The following is a 27,688-nucleotide window of genomic DNA, read 5'->3' as shown; positions in this document are numbered from 1 at the left end:
ATTAAAACAGATCAAGGAATCTATGGAGACAAATGAAAATAACAGCACAATACCCCAACTTCTGTGGGACACAGCGAAGGCAGTTCTAAGAGGAAAGTATATGGCAATCCAGGCCTATTTAAAGAAGGAAGAACAATCTGAAATGAATCGTCTAAAGTCACAATTACTGGAAGTGGAAAAAGAAGAACAAATGAGGCCCAAAGTCAGCAGTAGGAGGGACATAATAAAGATCAGAGAAGAAATAAATAAAACTGAGAAGAATAAAACAAAGAAAAAGTTAATGAAACCAAGAGCTGGTTCTTTGAGAAAATAAACAAAATAGGTAAACCGCTAGACAGACTTATTAAGAGAAAAAGGGAATCTACACACATAAAAGGAATCAGAAATGAGAAAGGAAAAATCACGATGGACACCCCAGACATACAAAGAATTATTAGAGAATACTATGAAAAAGTATATGCTAACAAACTGGATAATCTAGCAGAAATGGACAACTTTCTTAAAAAATACAACCTTCCAAGACTGACCCAGGAAGAAACAGAAAACCTAAACAGATCAATTACCAGCAATGAAATTGAATTAGTAATAAAAAAACTATCCAAGAACAAAATCCCAGACCAGATGGATTCACCACTGAATTTTATCAGACATTTAAAGAACACATAATAACCATTCTCCATAAAGTTTTCCAAGCAATAGAAGAGGAGGGAATACTTCCAAACTCATTCTATGAAGCTAGCATCACTTTAGTACCAAAACCAGGCAAAGACCCCACAAAAACAGAAAACTACAGACCAATATCCCTGATGAACATGGATGCAAAAATACTCAACAAACTATTAGCAGACTGAATTCAAACATACATCAAGAGGATCATACACCATGATCAAGTGGGATTCATCTCAGGGATGCAAGGATGGTACAACATTAAAAAATCCATCAACGTCATCCACCACATCAACAAAAAGAAGCACAAAAACCACATGATCATCTCCATAGATGCTGAAAAAGCATTAGACAAAATTCAACATCCATTCATGATAAAAACTCTCAGCAAAATGGGTATAGAGGGCAAGTACCTCAACATAATAAAGGCCATATATGACAAACCCACAGCCAAGATCATACTTAACAGCGAGAAGCTGAAAGCTTTTCCTCTAAGATCAGGAACAAGACAAGGATGCCCACTCTCCCCACTTCTATTCAATATAGTACTGGAGGTTCTAGCCACGGCAATGAGACAACACAAAGAAATACAAGGCATCCAGATTGGTAAAGAAGAAGTCAAACTGTCCCTGTTTGCAGATGACATGATATTGTACATAAAAAACCCTAAAGAATCCACTCCAAAACTCTAGAACTAATATCTGAATTCAGCAAAGTTGCAGGATACAAATTAATACACAGAAATCTGTTGCTTTCCTATACACTAATGATGAACAAGCAGAAAGAGAAATCAGGAAGACAATTCCATTCACAATTGCATCAAAAAGAATAAAATACCTAGGAATAAACCTAACCATGGAAGTGAAAGACTTATACCCTGAAAACTACAAGACACTCTTAAGAGAAATTAAACAGGACACTAACAAATGGAAATTCATCCCAAGCTCCTGGGTAGGAAGAACTAATATCGTCAAAATGGCCATCCTGCCTAAAGCAATCTACAGATTCAATGCAATCGGTATCAAAATACTCACAGCATTCTTCAACAATCTGTAACAAATAGTTCTAAAATTCATATGGAACCACAAAAGATCCCGAATAGCCAAAGCAATCCTGAGAAGGAAGAATAAAGCAGGGGAGGATCTCGCTTCCCAACTTCAAGTTCTACGACAAAGCCACAGTAATCAAGACAATTTGGTACTGGCACAAGAACAGAGCCACAGACCAGTGGAATAGAACAGAGAGTCCAGATATTAACCCAAGCATACATGGTCAATTAATATATGATAAAGGAGCCATGGATACACAATGGGGAGATGACAGCCTCTTCAACAGCTGGTGTTGGCAAAATTGGACAGCTACATGTAAGAGAATAAAACTGGATTATTGTCTAAGTCCATATACAAAAGTAAACTCAAAATGGATCAAAGTCATGAAATGTAAGTCATGAAACCATAAAACTCTTAGAAGAAAACATAGGCAGAACTCTCTTGAATATAAACATGAACAAATTCTTCATGAACATATCTCCCTGCACAAGGGAAACAAAGGCAAAAATGAATAAGTGGGATGGTATCAAACTAAAAAGCTTCTGTACAGCAAAGGACACCATCAATAGAACAAAAAGGCATCCTACAGTATTTGAGAATATATTCATAAGTGACATATTTGATAAGGGGTTGACATCCAAAATATACGAAGAGCTCACACACCTCAACCAACAAAAAGCAAATAATACAATCAAAAAATGTGCAGAGGATCTGAACAGACACTTCTCCAAAGACAAAATTCAGATGGCCAACAGGCATATGAGAAGATGCTCCACATCCCTAATCATCAGAGGAATGCAACTTAAAACCACAATGAGATATCACCTCACACCAGTAAGGATGGTCACCATCCAAAAGACAAACCAACAAATGCTGGCAAGGATGTGGAGAAAGGGGAACCCTCCTACACTGCTGGGGGGAGTGTAAACTAGTTCAACCATTGTGGAAAGCAGTATGGAGGTTCCTCAAAAAACTAAAAATATAAACACCATTTGACCCAGGAATTCCACTCCTAGGAATTTACCCTAAGAATGCAGTTTCCCAGTCTCAAAAAGACATATGCACCCCTATGTTTATCGCAGCAGTGTTTAAAATAGCCAAGAAATGGAAGCAACCTAAGCATCCATCAGTAGATGAATGGATAAAGAAGATGTGGTACATATACACAATGGAATATTATTTAGCCTTAAGAAGAAAATAAATCCTGCCATTTGCAACATGGATGGAGATAGAGGGTATTATGCTCAGTGAAATAAGCCAGGCAGAGATAGACAACTATCAAATGATTTCACTCATCTGTGGACGATAAGAACAAAGAAAATACTGAAGGAACAAAACAGCAGCAGACTCACAGAACCCAAGAATGGACTAACAGTTACCAAAGGGAAAGGGACTGGGAAGGATGGGTGGGAAGGGAGGGATAAGGGGAAAAAGGGGCATTATGATTAGTACACATAATGTGGGGGGGGTTGGCATGAGGAAGGCAGTACAACACAGAAAAGACAAGTAGTGACTCTATAGCATCTTACTACGCTAATGGACAGTGACTGTAATGGGGTATGTGGTGGGGATTTGATAATGGGGGAACCTAGTAACCACAGTGTTGCTCATGTAATTTGTATATTAATGATACCAGAAAACAAAGAAAGAAACCTAAAAGAGCTGAACTGGGGATGATTTTTCATTTTTCTTTCACCAAAGACTGATTAAAGTTTGGTATGTGCTGACCTTTCTGTGCTAAGATAATGAAATAATGGGGGGCCCATGGGGAGAGGCTGGCTGCCAGGGAAGGACTCTGTGGCTCCCCACAGCCAAGCAGAGCTAAGTGATGGCTCAGGCATGAAGGCTGCACCCCAGCATCCCCTGCTAGCCCCTCCCATCGCCCAAGGCTGCCCTATTTGGTGCAGATGGCATAGCTCGCACAGCCCCCTGGCTCTGTTCCCATCACATTTACCTTGCTTCTCCCGTTGTGACTTCTGGAAACCCAGTGCCTCCTTGGTCATATCAATCTCCCACTTGATGGCATTGATGCGCTGTGTAGTCTCGCTGGCCCTTTTGCTGAGCTCGTTCAAGATGGATTTGTTTTCTTTTAAGATGTGGTTGATTTCACTACCTTGCTCCTTCTTAAAGTCTTCAAAGGCCACAGACTTGGAGGGTGGGGTTCTAGGCCTGAAGTCCGAGGGGAAGGATGAGAGGGGAAAAATGGGGCCACTGTCTTGGAGCCACCAGGCAATGCCTTGTTCCTCTGGGGCTTCTGTGGGCAGGAGGCCAGAATTCCCAGGCACCACCTACCCCAGGTGGGAGCTAAGCTGTGTAGGAATAATTCCCTCATCTGTGTGTCACTCAGCACACAAGGGCACATGCTCATTGCAGAAAATGAGGATAGCAAGGGAAAGTAGTGAAAAAACAAAAAAGTACTCACTACGTTTTGGCAACCACACTCTGGTGTATCTCCTTCAGGGATTTTTTTTTATAAGTTTTTAAATGTTTGAGGTCATCGGTATGTGTAAGGTCCCATTTTACTTTTTTTACAGTGTTCTTTCATGCTATTAAAAACTCTTTAAGAACTCTAATTAATGAGATCTAAGATGAAGTCGTGGGGCTGGGGGAAGTAGATTGTCTGCAACTTGCTTTGGACAACATAAAAATATAAGATGGATGGAGGGATGGAGAGAAAGGTGGACACATGATGAAATAAGGATAGTGACATGTTAACTGTAGAATCAAGAGGATGTTCGCTGCACAAATCTTTGAACTCCTCTGCTTGGAAATGTTCATAGGCTAGGGAAGAAATTCTTCATGCACATCCTTGTACATTCCAAGGGCAGAGATAGTAATTCACTTAGTCACCTCTCCTTACTTTAAATTCATGATGCAATGAACATCTATTTGCATATATCTTTGTCCACATCTCTAGTGATTTCCTTAGGATAGGTTCCTAAAAACTCGATTACTGACTAACCAGGGAGAGGAAATGAGGAGCAGGAAGAAGGGGTCTCATACTTGGAGAATCTTGTACCTTTTGGATGCATTACTTATTTTAATGATATGTAAATCCAGTTATTTAACTGATTGCTATTTGGAGGGTCTAAAGCTGTTTGGTAGGTAATCGTCATTTCGGATGGTTCCTCGGCCACCCCGCTTTACCCGTATACAAGCCGCCATGTTTCTCCTCTTTGGACTGTGTTCCTGGTCTTTGCTCATTACCCTCTATTTTATTTCTCTTCTACCTGCAGGTGCTCTTTACAATTTGAGGATCACACTCTGCTTTTGGATGATCTGTGGCAAGAGCTTGCATTAGATAGTCAGCTGGGTGGGCGTAACTCCTCCTTCGGGGAGTCCGAGGCAGGGGGCTCAATGCTGGCGGTCTCACAGTCCCGCAGAAGCATTTCTCTGACATCCCCCTCCTTGAAGGATGGGGTCAGCTGGGTCTCAACAGGACAGATCTGCCCTGCCGCTCTGACCAGTCCCTGACCCGCTCTCCCCACCTACACTAGTGCTCACACCAGCTCCCGGAAAGCAGCTTCTCCAAGTGCTGTCACCCAGGATCCTGCTTCCAGAGAGGAACATCTGAGAAAGCCTAAACCGGTAAGAGGAGGCCCAGCTCTTTCCACCATTTCCTCTTCTCTTTTACTACTTCTTGTAACAAGTGTGGCTTCAGGGACAAGCCTCAATCCACCTGTTACTGCTCTGCTTTCCCAGGGGCAGGATGGAGAGGGCTGGGGTGTGACTGCCCTTCCGGAAGAGGAAGGAGGAGGTCAGGGCATCAGCAAGTCTGCTACCCAACTCCCGTCCTGCTTGTGACAGTTCTCTACAATCAGCTTTGGCCTGTGTCCTTTTACAAGGGGTAAGAACAGTGACAACCTAGTTCTGTTGAGTACTTCCCAGGTACAGGGAATGCGTTCACTCACCGAGGATCCTTGCATCCTCGGTACTCTGATGCTATTCTTCTGCTTTCCATGTCAGGGGTGAGGAAATGGAGGCACAGAGATGCTCTCATGCTTCACCCAAGGCAGCCGCTCAGGTAGCAGCAGCACAGAGCAGGGAGGCGAGCTCAGGCGTCACCTGTGGAGCCCGGCCCTTGTCCATCCCGACATGGCCCCTCCTAAGGAGGTGAGTCATCAATTGAACCTTGACACTCTTCCCAGCTTGCACACACAAGTGCATCTCACCTGAAAAGTGAACTGGGGTTTTTGGGGACGTGAGAGCCAGTCAGCTTGGTCTGGTTGCTGGGGTTCCCCCTGAAGCACCAGAGGGCAAGTGCTGGCCCAGCTCCTCACTTCAGCTCCACTGCTCATCGGGCTGTGGCCTCGGAAATGACTTCCCCTCTCTAAGTCTTGGTCTCCTCATCAGTAAGATGGAGACATCAACTCCCACCTTGTGGGGTTTCTGTGTGGATGACAGGTGACTAGCCCCAGCCTGGGCCCCACAGATGTTGCTAATATTGGGATCTCTACAGTGCCCACCCAGCTTGTGTCCCCTCATCAGCCAGGAAAGGCCAGGTGCTGGACAGGCAGAGCAGTAGGCAGGCCACTCACCTGAGCCGCTCTTTGAGTGTCTTCTCGGACTTGGATTTCTTCCCAGATTTGGTAGAGAAAGGGGTGACCTCAAGTCCGAAGCCTTGTCCATCAAGCTCACCCACAAAGTGGTTGTCAACATCCACCAGTCCTGCCTGGTTAGAGGCCAGCCACAGGGTTAGATAAAGGGTCTGGGCCCCTCGGGGACCCAAGCGTATAAGGGCTGAAGGTTCAGGTGGGCGTGTTCATCCCACCCACCACACTGTGGCTGCTGCTGCTAGTTTTAGGCTGTCCCCAACAGGGCTATACCAATGTCTACTTTCCACATCCGCTCTTCCTGTTTGATATGTTGGCTCATTCCATACCCTGAGGATCTTAAGGCCTGTTTCCAACCTACCTCCAGGAATTGCTCTTGTTTATTATTAGCCATGTCTCCAATTTTGGAGGCCACTTTGAATTCACATGTGGCTTACACTTGCATGGGTCCCCCTATCACCCCATGCTCATCCTGGTGTTACTTTTATCTGGTGCAATGCTAGGTCTGCCTGCTGCCTGTGGAGAGGTCTGGGGATGGAAAAATCTAACATGAGTGCTACCAGCAAGAGGCAACTATGCTTACCTTCTGGACAGCAGAAACAGCTGCAAAGTCATTTTTATCTGTGAGGGTGTACTTTCTGCGCAAAGCAGACTCCACTTCTTCTTCCTGTTGCCTTGGTAGAGAGTGAGAGAACACCTCTTAGGTGGGGCCATGCTGAACCCTCTGAAGCAAGAACCAAGTACTGGTGTTAGAAGTTGTTCGGGTGTGGCCCCTTGTGATGGAGTCGGGCCCTCCTCACAAACCAGACCAGACAGAACAAGCTCATTCCGTCACCCAGACTCCGCAGTGCACACACCCATTGTCTAGCCCCAAAATCAGCTGGGGCACATCTGCTCCAAGATGACTTTAACAAAGACTTGTAAGCTGCTTGGGGATCATGCTTTCTGGCCTGGATTCTGTCTCTAACATGCCCTGTGGAATCATGTGACCAGCTTCTGTGATACCATCCAGCTTGAGCCACTCAGGATACTGGTATGTCTGCACCCAAATAAACCACAAATGCCTCCTGTGATGGGAGTTGGAGCGAAGGTATTCACAACTTCCTGCTCTGGCCACACTCAGGGCTGGCACTCTACAAAGACCTCCTGACTGCTTAACAAACCCGGGAAACATCCACCAGGGCCCACCTCCTCTCTGGGTAGCTCCCAAAATGGAGGGCTGTCCTCCCTGCTTCCCCTCCGAGAAGGGGAAGCTGGGAGGATCTGAGAGCTCGGGAGCAAAGCCTATCAGGGACACCAGGGGCCTGGACACACCCAGAGGACCCCAATTTGGCTTCTGACACATGCAGGAGAAGGTGGTATTCACATCCAGACCACTGGAAATGAAAATGGCAACCTGATGTAGGAGTCAGATGGGTGGGGAGGGTCCCTTACCTCTGAACCACCCGGAACTGGTTGAACACCTCCTGGATCTGTCTGAGGTTGATTATCTAGAGGGAAACAAACACGGCAGCAGCTAGACTTCAGCACCACAGGACTAAGGCTGTGTCTATGATAGGAGAAAAACCAGGACCCTTAGCTAACTCTTTGACCATCATCTGTCTGGAGAGTGGGACAGCCGTAAACAGCCTCTCAGCAAAGTGGCAGGAAAGAACAGAGGAACACCTAATTAATAATTTTCAAACTAAGTATTTACTGAGGCTATAAAAATCACCTGTTTAAAGTGAAGATCTCTAGAAACTTTAAGTGACTCTAGTTCTTGAACTAGAAAAAATTTTAGTAAGATTTAGTGTCCTTAGCTCTCTCCTGCTTCCAAAAGGTTCCACTGAAAACCTTTCTTTATGGGTACAGACACATACACACACCTGTGGCTGCATGAAGGCCATTGGCCTCCCTCTCGGTCCTGCAGCCCATGGGCATTACCCTAGACTGAGGGTCAGTTAGTCTGCCCCTGCTGGGAAGGTGGAAGAGCCCTTAGTTTTCTTGGGCCTGCCTCTTGGCTGCCCAGAGAAACGGGCCGGGGGGGGGGGGGGTCTGCCTATGTAACTTCCTGATGAGGGGTTTGCAGGCCTGCACTATAAAAACATTCCTGCATTTTTCCTGCTGGGGGGCTGTTGCCTGTGTAGCTGTCTCTTCCTCCTTGGCCCATTCCAACATGGGCGCAGGTCTGTCTTGTACAATCAGCATGACCATCATTCTTTAACAGCCTCACTCCACCTGGCCCAGCCAAGCACCTGAGGTTTCCCTCCCGGCTGTACATGGGAGGCCCCCAGGTTCCACGAGGTTGAGCATTTCGCTGAAGTCACTGAGCAAGGAGACAGCTGAGCCAGGATTCTGTCCAGGGCAGCCGGGCTCCGCAGCCTGCACTGTGCCCCCAGCGGCAGACCACCTCTTGCGTGTTCAAGGCTGCTGGCCACTCTATGGGGCACCCACGGTCTTACGACCCTATGTAGGCATGCTGAGGCCTCAGGAAGCTGAAGGGGCCCTGAGGCCAGGGGTCCAGCACCACCCACTCTATGCCCACTCTGCCCCTCCCAGTGGGAGGTTCAGAGACCAGCAGAGTATGAGTCAGGGTGTGCCCAGGACAGGAGCCCCAGGCCCACTGGTCATGGTGATCCCAAGGAGGGGCTCCTTACGTCAATTTCATCCAGTGTCCCCTCCAGGTACCTCCGCACCTGGGCGTTGATCTCAGCAATCTGGATTTCATCCATGGGGTCATAGTTCACAAAGGTGCGGTTGGCCTTGGAGGAGGAGGAAGAACATGTGGATAAGCTCCAAGCAACTGAGTCCAAGTAGGAGAGCAGGAACCATTCTGAGAACCAAGTTGGGGAGGTTGGGCACAGGACCTGCTTGCCCACGCCAGCTCCAGTCCCTTCACCATCAGGTCCTGACTCACAGGCCAGGCGCTCAGGATACTGAGGGATAACTGGGTCGGTGAGGGAAGGAAAGGCCGGCCACCTGACGGGCCTGCTGCAGCAAGCAGGGGGGTCCTGCAGGCTGAATCTCAGCAGAGTGTGCGACGAGGCTCCAGGAGGGATGTGGCTGCCTCTGCCTAGGCCCCTCCGGACTGTGAGCATTGCAGGAAGGCCAGTGGAAGGCTCCTGCCACTACCCCCTGCTCTCATGGCCCCTTGGTGCTGTACCTTCCCCATCACCCAGTTTACCCCACCCCTCCTCACCTTGACCCACCATGCTTTCTACCCCTGTACCTTTCTACCCCCAGCCAGGTCCCCAGCCCCTGTCCCTTGTCTTCCATCCTACTACCTGCCTCTGCTTGCTGACCATCTGACACCCTTGCCCCATTCCTGGCCCTCCAGGCCCTCTCCCTGCCCCTCCAGTTACCCCCATCTCCTTGCCTACTTGGCCCCCCACGCATCTGGCCCCCTATCCACTCACTTCCTCTGCCCATCCAGCATCCCTGCTCTGACCCCCTTACTCCTTCCCCACTCAGTCCTTCTGCCCACCTGGAACCCTGATCCCCATCCCTCCAGCACCCAGCCACCTCCTCCCCCATCTCTAGCCGCTTACCAGGCTGTTATGGATGGCCAGCTCCTGCTTGAGCAGTGCCAGCTCCTTCTTCAGGTTCTTGACGATTCGCTGCCAGGGAAACATAGTTGGTGGGGGAAGGGTCAGAGAGGCCATCCTGCCTCTCCCACATCAAGTCCCCATTCCCCACCCTGTGCTGGGACATCCCCATGGTGTGTGATCTCAGCTTCTGGACAATTCCTTCCTTACTGGTGACTTTTCCCCAGCTGGGGTGAGTTTAAGGTCTGAGGGGACCTCGGCAGTCTCCTGCCCTCTGCCTGTTTCAGGTACCCGAGGGCCCCCTCAGGCCCCCTCCCAGGAGCTCCAGAATATCTCCAGTTTACCAAGGCAGTGGCCCTCTCAGTGCAGCCCACTGCCTCCAGGATGCTTTCCAGCCATGGCCAGACCTTTTACCCTTTCTTTCCAACCACTGTGAAACAGATCGCCCTTCTTCTGATCATCACGTATGTCACTTCCAACTTTTTGCTAGTACAGACAATACTGCAAAACAGCTTCGGACTTATGTCTTTGTGTCCTTATAGGCCTCTGTATGTTAACACAGTCATCTGTGAGGCTCTATGTCATCTGCCTCAGTACCTCTTTCCTACTGCTTTCCCCCAGCTCGCACCTCCCCTACCAAATGGGCCCACTTCCTATGTAAACTGAAATCCCCTCCCCTCCCCACACCACCCTTCCTACAAATCTTGCTCTAATTTTTTTCATAGCACACATCACATATCACCAACATACCCTAGAGCAGAGCTAACAGGACTTTCTGTAACGATGGAAATGTTCTCTATCTATATCTATGCCACAAGCCATATATAGCCACTGAACACTTGAAATGTGACTAATGCGACCAAGGAAGTGAATTCTTAATTTTATTTAACTAATTTAAGTAGTAACTAATGTGAGTAGTACCTACTGTACTGGACAGCGAAGCTCTAGAATTTATCAGTTTCTTTAAAAGAATTTTTTTCTAAAGACAAATTGCATTTATTTAAGTTATACAACATGATGTTTTGACCTACATCTACATTACTACAGTTAAGGCAATCAGCATATCCACCTCTCACCTAGTTGTCACTTTATTATGTGTGAGATCTACTTTCTTAGCAAATTTCCAGTATACAATACAGTATTATTCACTATTGCCACTATGCTGTACACTAGACCCCCAGAACATTTTCATCATATAACTGAAAATTTGTACCCTTTCACCAATATCTCCCCATTCCTCAGCCCCCGCCACTATCCCCACCCCTGTTCTTGGTAACCACAGCTCTATTCTTCTATGAATTTGACTTTTCAAGGGTCCACATATAAATGAGATCATACAGGGAGATCTTTCTGTGTCTGGCTGATTTCATTTAGCATAATGTCTTCCAGGTTCATCCATGCTGTTACACATTGCAGAATCTAGAGCATACCTGTTTCGTATGTTTATTATATCTCTCTCTTCCATTCCTACCAGACAGACTATCAGCTCTTTGAGGACAGAATTTTGTGTTTCTGTTTGGACACTAATGCATCCTTAGTGCATCAAAAAGTACCTGGCATGTAATAAGTGCTCTATAAATTTTAGGTGAAATGATATATTTCTAGGAACGAATTGCTAATCGTTTTACATTTGATAGATACTGTCTTGAGTATCTTTCATACAAGAGGCACAAGGGACTTAAAGCTGAGAATCTTCACTGTTACCACAGGGCTTCTTTTAGTTGTCAGAAAAAGGCCACTGGAGGGAGCCCTTGACAGCTGGGTCCTGAGACTGGTGACTAAGGCTGTGACCAGTCTGCAGCAAGGGCTGGCTGACTGAACCCTGGTGTCCTGCTGGATTCAGGGCACAAAGCCTGGGACTCAAAGCACATGACCAAGGTCTAAATCCTGGCTCTGCCCCTCGGGACAGCCCCAAGATGGTCTCGTTCAGGTGGACTTCCTGTGAGATTAATTGGAGAGCCTTGGTGGCCAGCTCCTACTCATCCCGATCCCCTCCTCCCAAATAAAGGATCTTGGCTCTAAAAATGCATCGGGCCTGAGCTAGGGAAAGTCTGGTTGAGCTGCTGGGGGTTTCCAGCTGGAAGACTGTCCAATGTGGCATGGGGAGCCAGCCCTCAACCTCCCGGCCAATCAGACGGCCAATGCAGGGAACAGGCCATCTATCTGCTTCCATGGGTTACCAGCCTCCCAGTCACACTGTGAGAGCATGCGAACCACTTCTTCTAATGCTGGGCAGGCTTGGTGGCCTCCACTTGCCCTCTCTACTGACTGGAGAGAAGCTTTTTGGACACATAGGGACCGAGTCTAGCAGCACTTCCTGGCAGGCTAGCTCCTTTATAAAGATAGTGGACATTTTCTGGATGGAATTAATGCCTTGGAAACAGCAGACTCAAATAAGTTCCCTGATAGTCAGGTGATTTAACCATAAATGTAATGAGGATAATTCAGGGACTTCTCTTTAAGTGCTGCACCAGGCTAGGAGCAGTTGTTAGCCTGGGAAGTTTCCTTATTTTGATCCCATTGCAGCCTGCAGATGTATTTTCTCTTGGCAATGTGGGATACCCCAAGTCTCTCTGCTGTATGTTTATGCTTATGGCTCACAACCTTTACAGCACCTCATAGACTGATGTGTTGGGAAGGTGGTCACTGGTCATTGGTCCAACCTCCTGGTTCATAGATAAATACTAAGAGGCTCAGAGTCCAAACAAATTACCAGGGACCTGGTGGCAGAGGTGGATTAGGAACCCAATCTCCCACCTTACAAAGCCAGCCCCACCAGCCACGGAAATTCTACAGAAGATATTCCACCCCCTTGAAAATAGGCATCAGGACTGGAGATGGGGCTGGAAATAACCTAAGAATACTGGCTATAGACTAGGAAAGACAGAAACCAAAATAATTTCCCACATCACTCTCAAGAACTCATGCTACAGAAGGAAAGTGCTTATCGTAAAGATTATAAATACATTCACATTTGAAGACACAGAAACTTGGCTTTCCAGGACCAACGGTGCAAATGTCAGAATAGAAATCATATTAAAGGGCACAAAAGCCCTTGCATTTGATGAAACACCCAACCAGCCAAGTTTGAGGGTGATAATGTGTTAGTCCTCAAAGAGAACACCAGGTATGAAAACAAGAAAAACAAATAAATAAATAAAGCTTCAAGCTACAGAAAAGCATGAAAATAATGCCATGAAACCTGGGAAGACCACTCTCAAATCTGACTTTAACAGCACGCTGCCATACTGGCTTCAGTTTTGTTTTGTTTTTTTCAACTAATTCATCCATTCCACAACCCCCCTATGGTAACCACCAGTCTGTTCTCCCTGTTTATAAATCTATTTCAATTTTGTTTTTTTTTTAGATCCCATATGAGTGAAATCATATGGTGTTTGTCTTTCTCTGATGTATTTCACTTAGTGTAATGCCCTCTAGGTCCATACGTGTTGCAAACAGCAAGATTTCATTCTTTTTTATGGCTGAGTAACAGTTGTTTTTTTTTTTAAAGAAATAAACCATCTCAGATAAACGTGAGACTCTGTGTACCCCACTCCAAGTGGATCCCCCTGACATCCCAGCAGGAGCCTCCAGCCTCAGTTTGGTCTTTTCATTCCCACAGTTCTTTTCTTTTACCATAAACACATATATCCATTAACAATCATCAGCATTGCTTTGCATGTTTTTATACTTGGTGTAAATGACAGACGCTGCCATTTGGTCCACTTCAATCTCCATTTTCTCACTTGCAATCACCTATGCTTGAAGGTTTAGCTCTGGCTCCCTCCCCCATAACTCATGCAGTTACTCTTCTGTAAAAGGCTGTCTTTTTTCACTGTGACAGTAAAGCAGTGGGGGCACCGTTCTTCTGTATGTCTACATACATATGTGAGGATGCCCTTAACTATACACTGAGAAGACACACTGCTGACCTGTAGGAGTAGAGCACTAACACTTACTGAGCATCTGCTCCTTGACAGCACCGTGCTGAGGTTTCTAAGCATGACTTAGTCTTCACAACACCTTGTTGAGAGCAGATTCTGTTACTCCCCTAATTTACAAATGAGGAAACTGACGCTTAGAAAGGGTAAGTATTTTGCTGAGGTTATACAGCTGATAAAGGTTAAGAGCAGGCTGCTGAACCAGGATAGCCCAATGCACGGGCCACTTTTAACTACCACACCAGTGGTTCTCAAGAGTGTGGCCCCAGAGCAGCAGCACCCCTGGGGAACTTACTAGATATGCGAACCCTCGGGTCTCACCCCAGAACACGCCAGTGGCTTCAGCAAGCCAGCCAGGTGACCCTGATGCCTGCTCAAGTTCAAGAACCATGACTCTAAGCTCTAATCTCTCCTCGACCTCCAAATCATCAGTTAGTTCCACAGAACCAGACAGTTATTTTCCCTCAGGGTTTAGAATCCCTCAGGATTTAGTTAAGCAGGTTTACCTCAACTGCTCTGTCATGAGCTGAGGATATGCATCGTGTTCCCATCTTGAGTAACTATGATTCCACTAGAATCTTAAAGGGAAGTCAAATTATTGGTAAATATGTTTTTACTTAGCTAGGTGTTGTCAAAATGCTCTCCAAAGTGGTTGTATCAATTACACTCACCAGAAATAAGCTCTCCCATTTCTGCACATTCTGTCATTTTGGATTGTCAGAAAAATTCTGATTTTTGCTACTTTGAGGGTGGAATTCCACTAAGGTTTAATTTGCATTTCCCTGGTGAATGGTGGTACTGAGCATTCCTTCTGGTTGGTCGGCTCTGCATGCTGGGAGGGATCATACAGGCTGGGAGGAAAGAGGTTCTGCAGTGACATACTAGATGAGTCTGAGATGGTCCACACTGATTTAGCTCTGAAACAGTTAGCTCTAAGGAATTCTCATATAGAAGCCCAGGGTACTCAGGTACCCCAAAGCCCCACCTATAAACCAGGTGGTGGCCTGACCTAGCCCTTTTACCTTTGTAGGGGCCCCCGGTGGGGTCTTCAGGGAGTCTGAAGACTCTGGGCTATCCCAGAGTGGAAAAGGACTGACCTAGAATGGCACAGGTACCTGTGGTTGAGGCAGGACGCCAGCCAACACACCCTCCCACAGTAAGCTGCCTACCCACAAGCCCCTTAGTACCTCGGTGTCATACTTCTCATTGACAGCAGGCTTAGTGGTGACCAGCTTCATCCTACTGGTGAACTGCAGTGAAGATAGCTGAAAAATAGATCAGACAAGCCCTCTCTGTGTTTGGCCAATTACTTGTAAGTAGAGATATTTGCAAAACATGTCAAAGGAGTTCACTGGGAATCTCTACATAGGGGCATGCTCCTACACATTAATGGACTGTGGGGTCTCCTGAGTCCACAGAGTGATGTCTGGGGGGTCCTGCCTGAGCCCCTCTGGAGGGGCAGCCAGCCAGGGGTAATTGTGGCTGGAGGCCCATGAGGCAGCCACAGAAACAGGCACTAGGGAAAGAGCTCCACTGTACTGACATTACATGAGGGCTGAAGGGCTGCTCCCTGGCAGTGAGGAGCAGCCAGTGGTGGCACAAGGCAGGCCCTGAGACCCCAGCCGCATACCACACTGGGCTGGCTCAAGGCCCTGAAACAGGGAAGCAGACTCGGAGGGGGGCGGGTCACCGGAAACAGCCGAGAGGAGGACTGGAAGGCTCTTCCTTTGGGCAGTCTGGTCTGGCTGAGTTCTGCCGCTAAGCAGCTGTGCAAGCTGGCAGGTTTTATAACTTCTCTGTGTAAGTCAGGGAGACCTGCCCTGCAGGGTCACCCGGAGACTTAGTGATGAGGTATGCAATGTGCTCTGGACAGAACTGGCTCACAGCGAGCCCTCAGGAAGAGGCCCTGTCATTACAGTTGGAGTCGCTTCTGCACAGCGTGAAATCAGACTCTCTTGCCCCAGGTGTAGCTACAAATGTGACCATGAGACCCTCACTGTGGTTGCCCCGACCCCCAACACACACACATGCAGTATCACTCCATAAAGCAACACAATCTGTGACAGGAACAGTTTTAGTTTAAAACATTTGGAGAAGAAAACCATTAGCTTCCACACCTCCTACATGCCTTTGTCCCAAACCTCTGAGACCCCTTTAGCAGCGTCTCTGGGTTCTGTGGGCTCAGTCCTGGGCAGAGATTCTGAGCCACATGGGCACAAGCCTCTGGGGATAGCAGACACCAGAGAGTTGCTTCCTGTGCAGTGACCATCTCAGGGGTGGGGATATAGGGAGAGAGGGACCTTCCAATGGTCTTGGAGGGCATCTTTCTCAATAAGGCAGTCAGGAAGCCAGTTTTTATCTGGATCCTCTTGGGGTTCACCCGTGCTTTGTTATGCTCTGAGACCAGGTTCCTGAAGCCTTGCTCTGGGGATGCTGCCTGCACGTCAGCTGGAGCTCCCCTCCCCAGCCTCCCAAGCCCCAGGGTACTGGCTGTGTGACAGGAATGCTCCCTCTGGAAGCTAGAACAGTCCTTAATGCATGAAGCTGGGAGGCTCTGCAGGAACACCTTGCCCTGCAGTGTGCCTGGAAACAATCTGTTTCACTTAGGTGGATTCTCCAGATGACTAACGCTTGCCCTAAATATCCATAACTGAAAAGCAAAATTCTAAGGAGAGCTTTCCAAACCTGTCTTCTTTATGATGGGTGGTCCTTCATAGGGAGGAGGGAGCCCCAGCCTGGGTGCTCAGCTGTGTGGGCTCACTGTGTCCCTGCCTTAGCCCAGCATGGGGCCCCATATTACTGCTTCTGGGTTATACAAGCTTCTTCCCTCCTCAAGTCGCCCATGTCCTGCCACTGGGTTAGTCTCCCTGAGTCACAACTCTGGCCACAGCCTTCCCCTCCTTAAATCCTGTGACAGCCCCAACCACCTGCTGAACAGCCAAGGCCTCAGCCTAGCCACCAGGGCTCACCCAGCCCCTGCACTTCCTTCTGCCTTTCCTTCTTGAGCCCGCCCCTACAGTAGACAGATGGTCCTGGCAGACTCACCTCCAGGCCCACTGTCCCCTCTGCCAGGAGCATCTCTGCTCTCCATACCATCCTTTAACCCCAGCCAGTTCAGCAGCTACCTTTCTTATCCCAGCTTCAGGAAAAATACCTACCTCCTCTGCAGGACCCCTGGCCATCTGGGCCTCTCACATTACTTAGGGCCTTGGCTGGGAACTCTGAGGCCCAAAGCCAGGTATGCCTCATCTCTGCTGAGCTGCCCCCCTCCCCACCTTGCACAAAGCAAGGTGCTTAACACCTATCAGCTCACACTAGCCCTATAACCACAGCCTGGAACCCTTGGGTGTTCTCAAGATTTTTAAATGTGTGGTTATGAAAAACAAGGAATCAGCTATCCTAGATCCCAATTCACAGGAGCAGCACCCCAGATGCATGGCCCCTTCCCTCACAAAGCTGGCTATCAGCCTCCTGCCCCCACACAGGCCTGTGCACTGAGACTACCTCCTGCCCTGCTTCTTCCTCGACATGGCTTCCACCCCTGGGTACTTGGTATTTGAATTCTGGCTGGGCCTCCTCTGCAACTTTGGCTCAGACTCATCCCCTGGTCCCTCCACTCCTGACAATGTCTGTGGCTAGCTTGGCCAGCCCAGAGCCAGCCCTGGTGCCCACGAGCAGGGATTCCAATCTGGTTGCATTGGCTGTCTTTACGTACCGTCTCTTCTAACTGGGCAGCTTCTCCATAGATGTTTGTTACAAGGACCACATGGCAATTTCCCCCTGCAGAAAGCAGGACACAGAAGGGCCATGAACCATGTGGGTTTTCTGCTAAGAGATCCTCTGAGGCCAGTGGGAGTCTGTTATGGACTGAATGTTTGGTTCCCTCCCCAGTTCATATGCAGCCTTGAAGGCCTAACCCCAGGATGACCGTGTTTGGAGGCAGGGCCTGCAGGAGGCGATTAGGTAAGAGGACATCATGAGGTGGAGTCCCCATGATGGGCTCAGTGTCCTTACAGGACGGCAAGACGTGACCAGAGCTCCATCTGTCTCTCTGGCCTCTCTCTTTTTCTTCTCTCTGCTATGTGAAGACACAGTAAGAAGGGCCATTACAAGCCAGGAAGAGAGACCTCACCAGGAGCCATCCCTGTCAGACCTGGATCTGGGACTTTCAGCCCCAAGAACTGTGGAAAACAAACGTCTATTGGTTAAGTCTGTGGTATTTTTATATAGCAGCCTGAACTGATAAAGGTGGGGTCATAGAGGACACACCCAAGCATGTATGAGGCTGGGAGGCAAGGGAGGAGGGAGGGGAGCGGGTGAGGTCACCAGATGTAGCTAAAAGAGGACACGGGGAACAGCAGAGAGACGGCATGGGGCAGGGAGGGGCAGGGTCAAGGGAGAGGTGGTGGGGCAGGGCTTTGCTCAGGTGGTAGTCAGTTAATCATCAGAAGCCAATGACTGTGTCATGAAAGCCTGGGGACATAAGGATGACAAGACACAGCCCCTGCTCCTCTGTCATAGAGGTGTAAAGGACGGAAAGACGTCACGGGAGAGGCCCTCCATCTGGTCTTCAAGCCAATGAAGGATTCTGCAGTTGGTTTAGGGATGAGGGGAAAGGTATTCCTGGTAAAGGCAAAAACTTAAGCAAATGTTCTCAGAAGCAGACAGCATGACACACTGTCGGTGAAAGAGGAGGACACTGGGCTGGACTCTGCCTTTTCAGGTGTGTCCAAAGCAACTGTGCCACTGAGAGGGAGCCACTCCATTATCAACAGGAACAGATGTGCCAGGCTTGTCCCTCCTCCCCAAGCACCAACCACACCCTCACCTAGTGAGTCCTTCAGGGCATGGGTGAGCTTGCACTGCCGGAAGGGGATGTGGTCGCGCTTCTGGTCCCCACGGGCAATGATGGCCTGCTCCAGGAACGACAGTGACTTGTTGATGTAGGTGGCTTCCTTCGGGACTCGGCCTTCAGACTACAAACCAAAAAAAGTTAGCTCCGCTTTAGACCAAGTGGGAAGGCTGCCCTGCTAAGAACACTGCAGGTCTGTGGCCAGGCCAGAGCCTCCCTCTCACAACCTGGGTCCTCTCTCATTGTCATCAGATTGTTAACCCCAACAGGGGTTTGAACTGCATGGGTCCACTTATAACCAAAAATTTTTTCAATAAATACACTGGAAAAATTTTTTGAGATTTGGGACAATTTGAAAAAACGTTTTCTCTAACCTACTTTATTGAAAGAATACTATACATAATGCATATAACATACAAGATGCGTTAATCAGCTGTTTGTGTTTCAGTAAGCCATCCATCAACAGTACGCTAGTAATAGTTAATTTCCTGGGAAGTCAAGACTTAAATGCATATTTTTAATGGCATGGGGGGTCAGTGCCCCTAACCCCCAAGTTGTTCAGTGTCAACTGTATTCCATCGTGGGCTAATACTAATATTCAAAGGAATACCCATACAAAAATAATCATGTGAATGCTAATGTAAATATGAATACTTATGTGAACTCACCTACAATTCACACTAATATGAATATATGTAGGAAGATCTGAACAAATAATCCTGTGAATATTCACACAAATATACTCATCTGAATGCACATAGGAATATTCATCTGAATACTCTTGTGATATTTATGCTAATAGTCATACTTATATGAATATTTGGGATGAAACACTCATGCAAATAGGCATGTGAACACTCACACTCATACACAGAGAAATACTAACACTAACTCTAGCATGGAGCTTTTACTGAGCACTTACGAAGTGCCAGGCATCTTGCTAAGAATTCAGGGGCCATCATCCCATCTCATTTAATGTTCACAAAAATCCTATCAGGTAGGACTTGTCTCTGTGTTGCAGCTGTTTCACCTTTGTTAATTCTGTCCCTCCAGCTCCACAGGGTCGAGCCTGCACTTCCTACTGCACCTAGCTCAGGACTGCACTCATGGATGCCCACAAAGGGAGGGCCCACATGCACTAGCACTGTGTCAGAAACGGGCTGTGTCTTACTGAGAAGGAACCTCCTCTTTCCCGCACTTACCCCAGACTTCCCCAGCCTTTCAGAGCCTGCTAGATCCACCAAGTTAATTTTGGAAGTGATGTACTTTTCATCTGATAAGGTCAGCGAATGAGCCTATGAAACATCCAAACAGAGGTTAGACTACCACAGGGAGAAGCTCCTGACTGAGCTGCCCCACAGGAATCGACCACCCCCTCCCAGGCTGTTCAAAGAACTCACACTTACCTCCACGTAGATGGTGAAAATGCAGTGTGACCTGGATGAGTTTTTGTTCATTGTGTGGGAGGCTATAATCCTGTTGGTCTCTCCCTGAAGAGAAGGGAAAATGCAGACATTTTGAAAAATTAAAATTCAGGTAATTTTCAACTATATTGATAGCTACACAGTTGATCTCCTATCACTGCCATCAGTCAGACCTTCCAGGTGAGTTTCATTTATAAACTAGTAGAATGGGAGACAAATGGAGTCCAGACCTACACTTTCATGCACCGCTTGGCACAGGTGAATTTGTATAACTTTCTGAAAAGCGAAAGCAAAGTGGCAGTAAGAATGAAGAGCCTTTAAAATGTTCATGAATACTGAATCTCAATGCACATATATATCCAACAATTGGGAAATGTTATGCAGCCAGGAAACCAATGACAAAGAGTTTTGAATAACAGAGAAATGCAGAATGTGAAATCATAGCAGACTGGCTTCAACAGCACAGTAAAGAATCATTCACCCCAATGGGATTTACCCCTGGGGATGCAAGGATGGGTCAAGGAATGCAAATCACTCAATATGGTATACCACATTAACAGAAGGAAGGGCAAAATCATATGATGGTACAAATCTAAGGAATGCAAAAGCATTTGTAGAAAAAGAATAAATAGATGCTGCTACCAAGATGTTAACAATGGTCACTTCTGGTTTGAGATTTATAGATGATTTTTTCTCTTTTACATAGGTATGTGCTTTCCTGTTTATTTTTTTACAGTGAATATGTATTACTTCTTAAAATTAGGAAAAATCAATAATTTGTAATTTTAAAGGGAGAGCAGGACCTTGCCTCTCACAAGATTGGGCCCTATGACCAGAATATACTTATAAGAAGACATAGCAGAATGGCTGTTCTTAGACTAAAAAGTCCTTGCAAGAGGGACTCCTATCTTTTTAAAGGCCCCTGAGAAAGGCTATGAACAAACCCCAAAGCAGCAAAGCCATGGGTCTTGAGAAGAGCAGAGGTACAAAGACAAAGGGCGGCGGCTGTGGGCTGCAGAGCAGGCCTGGCTGACCCCGATGGCTATATCTTTACACCTTTGTGTATATCTCTCACTGTCTACCTGTCCTACAAATGTAGTGACATTTGCTAAGAGTGTAAGGGGTCACTTCACCTTTATTCTTCAGTCCTCTCCTTCTGAAGTCCCCTCTTCCCTTGTCTGTCTGGCTTCTGGTAAGCAAGCCCTGAAGGCCAAAGCGGTGCCCTTTCCTCAGTCAAGAGTCCTGTCCCGACTGCCCCAGCTCTGGCCCACATGCACGCAGGCGCCTGCCACTCCTGGAGCACAGCTCACACCCCACCCTGGTCATCACAGGTTTCATCCTTTCCCTTTCCCACCCCATAGTGAATGTCTTTAGGCTTCAGAATTCTCTTTCTACCATCAGAGCTCAGCAAAGACATGGCCCTGGAAGGCATCGAGGCTTGAGAAATTATTGCTGCTAGCAAATGCTAGCAAAATGTCTGGGTCAATTCTAAATATGAGAGCTTGAACAATACCAATGATGCTTCTGAACATCATCTATTGAGCGCTTACTGCATCTAAGGCCCTGTGGTAGATGTTCAAATGCCTGATTATTTTGGTGCAGCCACTATGGAAAACAGCATGAAGGTTCTTCAAAAAATTAAAACTAGAACTACCATATGATCTGAATTCCACTTTCAAATGTTTATAAAATTAGTAAGTCATGGGGGATGTAATGTACAGCATGGTGACTATTACTGTATTAACAATTAACAGATAACAATACTGTATTTCATATTTGAAATTTGCTTAGAGGGTAGATCTTAAAAGTTCTCATTACAAGAAAAATATTTATAACTGTACGGTGACAGATGTGAACTAGACTTATTGTGGAGATCATTTTGCAATACATATAAATATCAAATTATGTAGTATACCTGCAACTAATATAGTATTATATGTTGTTACACCACAATTATAAAAAAAGAAAGAAAAGGCCTGATCCCATCTAATTCTTTTTTTTTTTTTATTCATATCAAGGGGTTTAATGATCCCATCTAATTCTTATAAGGACCTCTGGAATAGGTACTATTAGCACCTCCACTTCTAAACATAAGCAAACTGGGGCTTGGAGAGATGAGTGATTTGCTCAAGACTAAGGCTTCACTGCTTGAAGGAAACCTGGATTTGAAGCCATGTTCCCCTTGCTCCAAATCTTACACCTTTTGCACTGTACTCAACCCAAAACATGAAGAGGGCTTCCAGCAATACAATGGACTAAGTATTCAGAAATCCTCCTACTGCAGAACACTGAAAGATGGTAGACAGGATATATAAGACTTCCTTTGGAATGCACGGCTGAGATAGCAAGAAAGTGAGAGAAGTACTCAGGGGCCAGGCACAAAGCAGGAGCAGGAATCCAGGAACTAAGCAAGAACTAATGCTCTCACTACGCTTAGCACACCTGAAGACTGGCTGCTATAAGGCAGTCCTTGTTGGAGTTCTTGGTATTTCTCTGAGCAATGAAACAGATGTGTTATAAAGATAGAAAATATCTTCTTTTTCCACTAGAGCCATTTGCTCTTCGCACTCTAAACCACTTGTCTCCTCCTCCAACTCCTTCTGCTCCCTGTCCCTGTACCCAAGCCATCTATTCCCATAAAGGTTTCTTTTTCCTCAAAGCAAAATGCTTAAATTCCAGGATAGAGATGTTCCTCTCCTTTCCCAAGACAGGATTTGTTTACATTTCAAAATAAAACAATGCTGTCTCTCATTTTCCCTTTCTGTGCCTAACTGCAACCCTAAAATCTCTATACCCACAGAGAAGAATAAATGTATAAATTCTGAGATTCATAGCTTTGGAATTTCTCTCCATACCGTAGACTCTCCTCGCCTTTCTAAATACATGTGACATCCACCCTCACTGTGTTGCTCTATGGGGCAGTGGGGTGTAGGAAACTGCTACAGTATTACTATAGCCATTATTACCATTGTGAGGCTCTGAGTAATAGAGGTCTGATTTCTGATTCAGAGGCACGGTGTTTGTGTGTGTGTGTGTGTGTGTGTGTGTGTGTGTGTGTGTGTGTGCACATGCAAATATAAATATGGGAGAGACTCTTCAGTTTTGGACTTGACACCCTGTACTCTGCAGAAGAGAGAACCAGGAAACTAGAAAATAAATCTAAAGAGATTACTGTTCTGGTTTTGGGTTCACATGTAAGAATCTAGGAAGTCATCACTTCATCTAAACAAACAAAAAGCTCAATACAGTGAAAAACCAACAACCCTTCTTAAATCTGTAAGAGAAGTGAGGTTACAGGGCAAATCACTACCCAAAAACTGGAGGGACAGGGAAGCAGAGATAGAGAATCAGTGTATTGTAGCAGAAACATCCATGGAACCCTTTCACCCAGTTCCTTTCACCCAGGACTTTACATCCAGCTCTCAAAAAAAAAAAAAATCACAAGGCGGTACCAGCAGCACATGCATTCTTCTCAAGCTCACGTGGAACATTCATCATGACAGACAATATTCGGGGGCAAAAACACACCTGAAAAAACTTAAGAAGAATCAGACAATGTCTGCTTGAAGCCACAGTGGAATTAAACTAGAAATCAGTAACAGAAATACAACTGGAAAATCCCCAAATATGTGGCGATTAAACAATATACTTTTTTATAACATGAGTCAAAAAATGAAATCTCAAGAATATTTTGAATGACATAAAAAATGAAAACATGACTTATCAAAATTTGTGGGATGCAGCAAAAGTGGTGTTCAGAGGGAAATTTATACCATTGAGTGCATATATTAAAAAGGATTGAAGTCAACTGAAGATGAAAGTGAAATTAAGAAAAACAATCCCATTTACAATTGCATCAAATCAAATCAAAGAAAAACAATCCCATTTATAATTGCATCAAATCAAATCAAATCAAATCAAATACCTAGGAATAATCTAACCCAAATACATAAGTACTTCAAGTGCACATGGTGTGAAATGATTTAAAAGATAAAGACTGTCAGAGTATCAAGACTGAATCATTATGAAATAGAAAATATGAACAGACCAATTATTATAAGGAGATTCAATCTATAATCAAAAACCTCTCAAAAAAAAGCTCAGATGGCTTCAAAAGTTCAGATTTTTTAAAATCCTTACATGCTCTTTACACAAATAGCCTAAACAGGAAGTTTATACACACTCAACTAACCTAAAATTAAAAATTTTGTTCATCAAATAACACAGGAAGAGGGAAAAAAGCAAGCCACAGGAAATAGAAGATATTTGCAATACACATAACTAAAAAAGAACTCTTTTTCAGAATGTATCAATAATTTATACAATAAGTAAGAGAAAAAAAGACACCTGTAAAGGAGATAAACAAAAGACATGAACAGGGATATTCAAATGGTCAATAAACAAGTGAAAAGATCTTTAATCTCATTGGTAATCAGGGATGTAAACCAAGACCACAGTGGGAAATACTGTGTACCAGCCAGACTGGTCAAAATTTTAAGGTCAGGATAATGGATATTCTGATCACCTGCTGTGGAAGTATACCACTACAGAAAATAGTTGTCATCATCTAAGAAAGCTTAAGACACACATAATCTATGATCCAGCAGTCACAGTCCTTGGCTTTATCTAGAGAAAGTTATACTCATGCATACCAGGTATACACACAAGAACATTCTTATTGGCATTGTGTGAAATACTCCCAAACTAGGAAAATGTCATCAGTGTAGAATGGATAACTAAATTGTAGTATATTCACATCATGTAATACCATGATAAAAATGAAAAACATACAGCAAGAACAAATAATTTTGCATAAAATAGGTAGAAGTTAAAACAAATAAGATAATTCATCCTACATGATTCCTTTTATATAAATTTCAAAAAAAATTAAACTGTGCTATTTGATGAACATAGGTGGTAAAATTCAAAAGATGATGAAGGAAATGAACATACAAGTCAGGGGAGTGCTTATTTCTAAGGTTATAAATAAATATTTATTTGTGATAAGAACTTTTCACAAACTTGGACCTTCTTTAGTCATAAGGTACCAGAAACCTACAGCAAATAGCACTCTTCATGGTGAAATTTTAGGAGCAACAAAAAGGCAAGGGTGCCCCATTGCTACCTCTTGGGAGGCTCTTTCTTTCCTGAAGATGCATGGGATCCAGATTTAAATCACCCCTGAGGATTTCCATACGGCTTCAAAAAAGGGTTTGGTGACATACAATGCCATAAAATGCTGCGTATTTCCAGTCTTTAGCTATTATGAATAATGCTGCTATAAATATTTGCCTATAAGTCTTTGTGTGCCCATATGCTTTCCTTTTTCTTCGGTGGATACCTAGGAGTAAAATTGCTAGATCCTATGATAAAATTAATATTTAACTTTTTAGGAAAATGACAAAATGATTGCACCATTTTATATTTCACCAGCAATATATAAGAGTTCCAATATGTATGCTTTTAAAAGAATAACTTCCATTGGGGAATTTTTTTTATCAGTTCGTAAGAACTTGTATACTAAGCATGTTAATCCTTATTTTTTTTAATACCACAAATGCCTGTGACTTAAAGTTAACTGGAAAAAAGGACAATTCTAACTATGTAAAGAAACAATGCATGGGAATAAAGACTGGAAGGAAATAAGCCAAAATATATATTATTGTTGTTTACATAGAAAACAGATGAGTGAATTCTTTCTTTGTTCCAATATTTTTCATTACTATCTGAATTTGCTAAATGAGCACATGTTAGTTTTCATTCTGGTTATTAAAGTAAGTAAAAAACTGAGGAGGGAGGAAGGGTGGGTGGAAGGAAGGAACCCTTATACCTGATTATCTCACCTCAAAAAAGAGGCTAAATGCATCCTCTTCCTCACTCGTGAGGTGGACTGACAAGCCCTTAATGAAAACCCCTTGAGGGTTTTCCACAATGGTCATTGGTGTGACTGATGGTCCAGCAGAGGGCAGAGTAGACAGGAGATCAAACAGGCTTTCATTATAAATTTCCAGGTAGGAAACACGCACAGTGATGGCATGTGTGGGGCGTTCTTCAATCATCCTAAAAACCTAGATGGGAGATTGGACAGCAGTTACCAAAAACGGAACTCTAGCTAGTCTTAGCGATGTTCCTACCTCAGGAAGGGACATCAAGAAAACCTCTGCCTTATAAGAATTTAGTCTAGTTGGTGTGATGGTCATCAACAATTATTATTATTATTATTATTATTATTATTATTATTATTATTAGTTCATCCTGATATATTCATCATTATTTTGTAGTTTTTTGAGGTCTGACTTACAGACTGGCTAATATTTATATAACATCAAGAAGTAGAAGCATGATGAATGAAAACTCTGGAGTGACAATCTCTTATTTTATGGAATCTCACCATACATTTTCACATTCATTTTTTAATTCTATCCTCATAACCCTCTTTGAAGTATTAACTTTGAATGAAGCAGAGCAGGGGCAATACCCATCTGTGGAAAGCTCCTTGCAACAAAATTATTTGTCTATGGTCATTTACCTAGTAAGGGGAGAAACCAGCCAGAACTCAGCCGTCTCAACCCTTAATATCCTCCCCCAGGACTTAGCAGGTGACTTTGTCTTAGGCTTCTCCCCTCTCAGGACCTGAATTCTCTTAACCGTCAAATGGGAAGTCGGGCTGGATGATTGGCGAGGTCCTGCTTTGTTCAGTCAGTCCAGATCTGTGCTGTTCAGTGTGATTGACGGGAGCCACAGGTGGCTGCCGAGCACTTGAAATGTGGCTAGTGCAAATGAGGAACTGAATTTTCTATTTCAATTTAACTTACTTAAAATTTAAATTAAACTGATACTAGATTTAGTTATTGCTAAACTTTTAAGAATATTTGGAACAACTTAAGTTTATAAATCAACTTTTCCAACTGTAAATTTTATGAAATCTAAATCTAAATCTAAAGCAAATGAGGAACTGAATTTTCTATTTCAATTTAAATTACTTAAAATTTAAATTAAACTGATACTAGATTCAGTTATTGCTAAACTTTTAAGAATAGGAACAACTTAAGTTTATAAATCGATTTTTCCAACTGTAAATTTTATGAAATCTAAATCTAAATCTGGTGAATATCTAGTGTCTAAATTGAAATGTGCTATAAGTGTAAAATACACACTGGATTTCAAAGAATTAGTATGAGAAAAAGGACGTAAAATATCTCAGTAACTTTCATACTGACTACATTTCAAAATGGTGTTTTGGATATATTGAATTAGATAAAATATATTTTAAAAATTCATTTAATCTGTTTTACTTTTTAAATTGTAGCTACTAGCCTCAAAATTGCATATGTGGCATATAATACATTATATTTCTAATGGGCAGTAGTGGGCTAAATTGCTAAAGTCTAAGACACTGAGATACTGAAACTTTGACAGTGGAATATTAAGGATATTGCTTCAAAAATTAAAGCATGGGTGTTTTATACTTGAGAGGGATATCTGTATTTCTTACAGGACAGGGTTATCAAACCTCAAGATGCTTTTGGGGAAAAGCCCTTTGCCTCCTACCTCCAAACAGAGGGTCCTCACAGAACCTACCCACAGGCTAGCAGAGCCTAGAGGAAGGCCCTTCTGTCCTGTCTCCAGTCACACTTCACAGACACCTAGGGCTGACGCAGTCCTGAAAGTTTATGTAG

General features: G+C 44.7%; 1 protein-coding gene across 13 annotated transcripts in view; it reads right to left on the bottom strand.

Annotated features, from left to right (window-relative positions):
• Positions 1-27,688, bottom strand: part of KIF9 (kinesin family member 9) — a 46,325-nt gene that overhangs the window by 10,047 nt on the left and 8,590 nt on the right. For 12 of the 13 annotated variants that reach the window (XM_017641306.3, XM_017641299.3, XM_017641301.3 and 9 more), the window contains 12 exons: positions 25,853-26,077; positions 19,992-20,075; positions 19,788-19,880; positions 18,562-18,709; positions 17,449-17,513; positions 14,921-14,998; positions 9,796-9,864; positions 8,905-9,009; positions 7,703-7,758; positions 6,852-6,942; positions 6,254-6,387; positions 3,670-3,884 (listed from right to left, as the gene is read on the bottom strand). In XM_017641306.3, coding sequence (XP_017496795.2) covers positions 3,670-3,884; positions 6,254-6,387; positions 6,852-6,942; positions 7,703-7,758; positions 8,905-9,009; positions 9,796-9,864; positions 14,921-14,998; positions 17,449-17,513; positions 18,562-18,709; positions 19,788-19,880; positions 19,992-20,075; positions 25,853-26,077 — 1,363 coding nt within the window. The remainder of the gene's footprint in view (positions 1-3,669; positions 3,885-6,253; positions 6,388-6,851; positions 6,943-7,702; positions 7,759-8,904; positions 9,010-9,795; positions 9,865-14,920; positions 14,999-17,448; positions 17,514-18,561; positions 18,710-19,787; positions 19,881-19,991; positions 20,076-25,852; positions 26,078-27,688) is intronic. The other variant, XM_017641303.3, reaches the window with a different exon arrangement.

The sequence above is a fragment of the Manis javanica genome, chromosome 3 (genome assembly GCF_040802235.1).
Source record: "Manis javanica isolate MJ-LG chromosome 3, MJ_LKY, whole genome shotgun sequence".
Lineage (NCBI taxonomy): Eukaryota > Metazoa > Chordata > Mammalia > Pholidota > Manidae > Manis > Manis javanica.
Note: the sequence above shows the minus strand (reverse complement) of the source record. Positions and strands in the feature narration are given on the sequence as shown.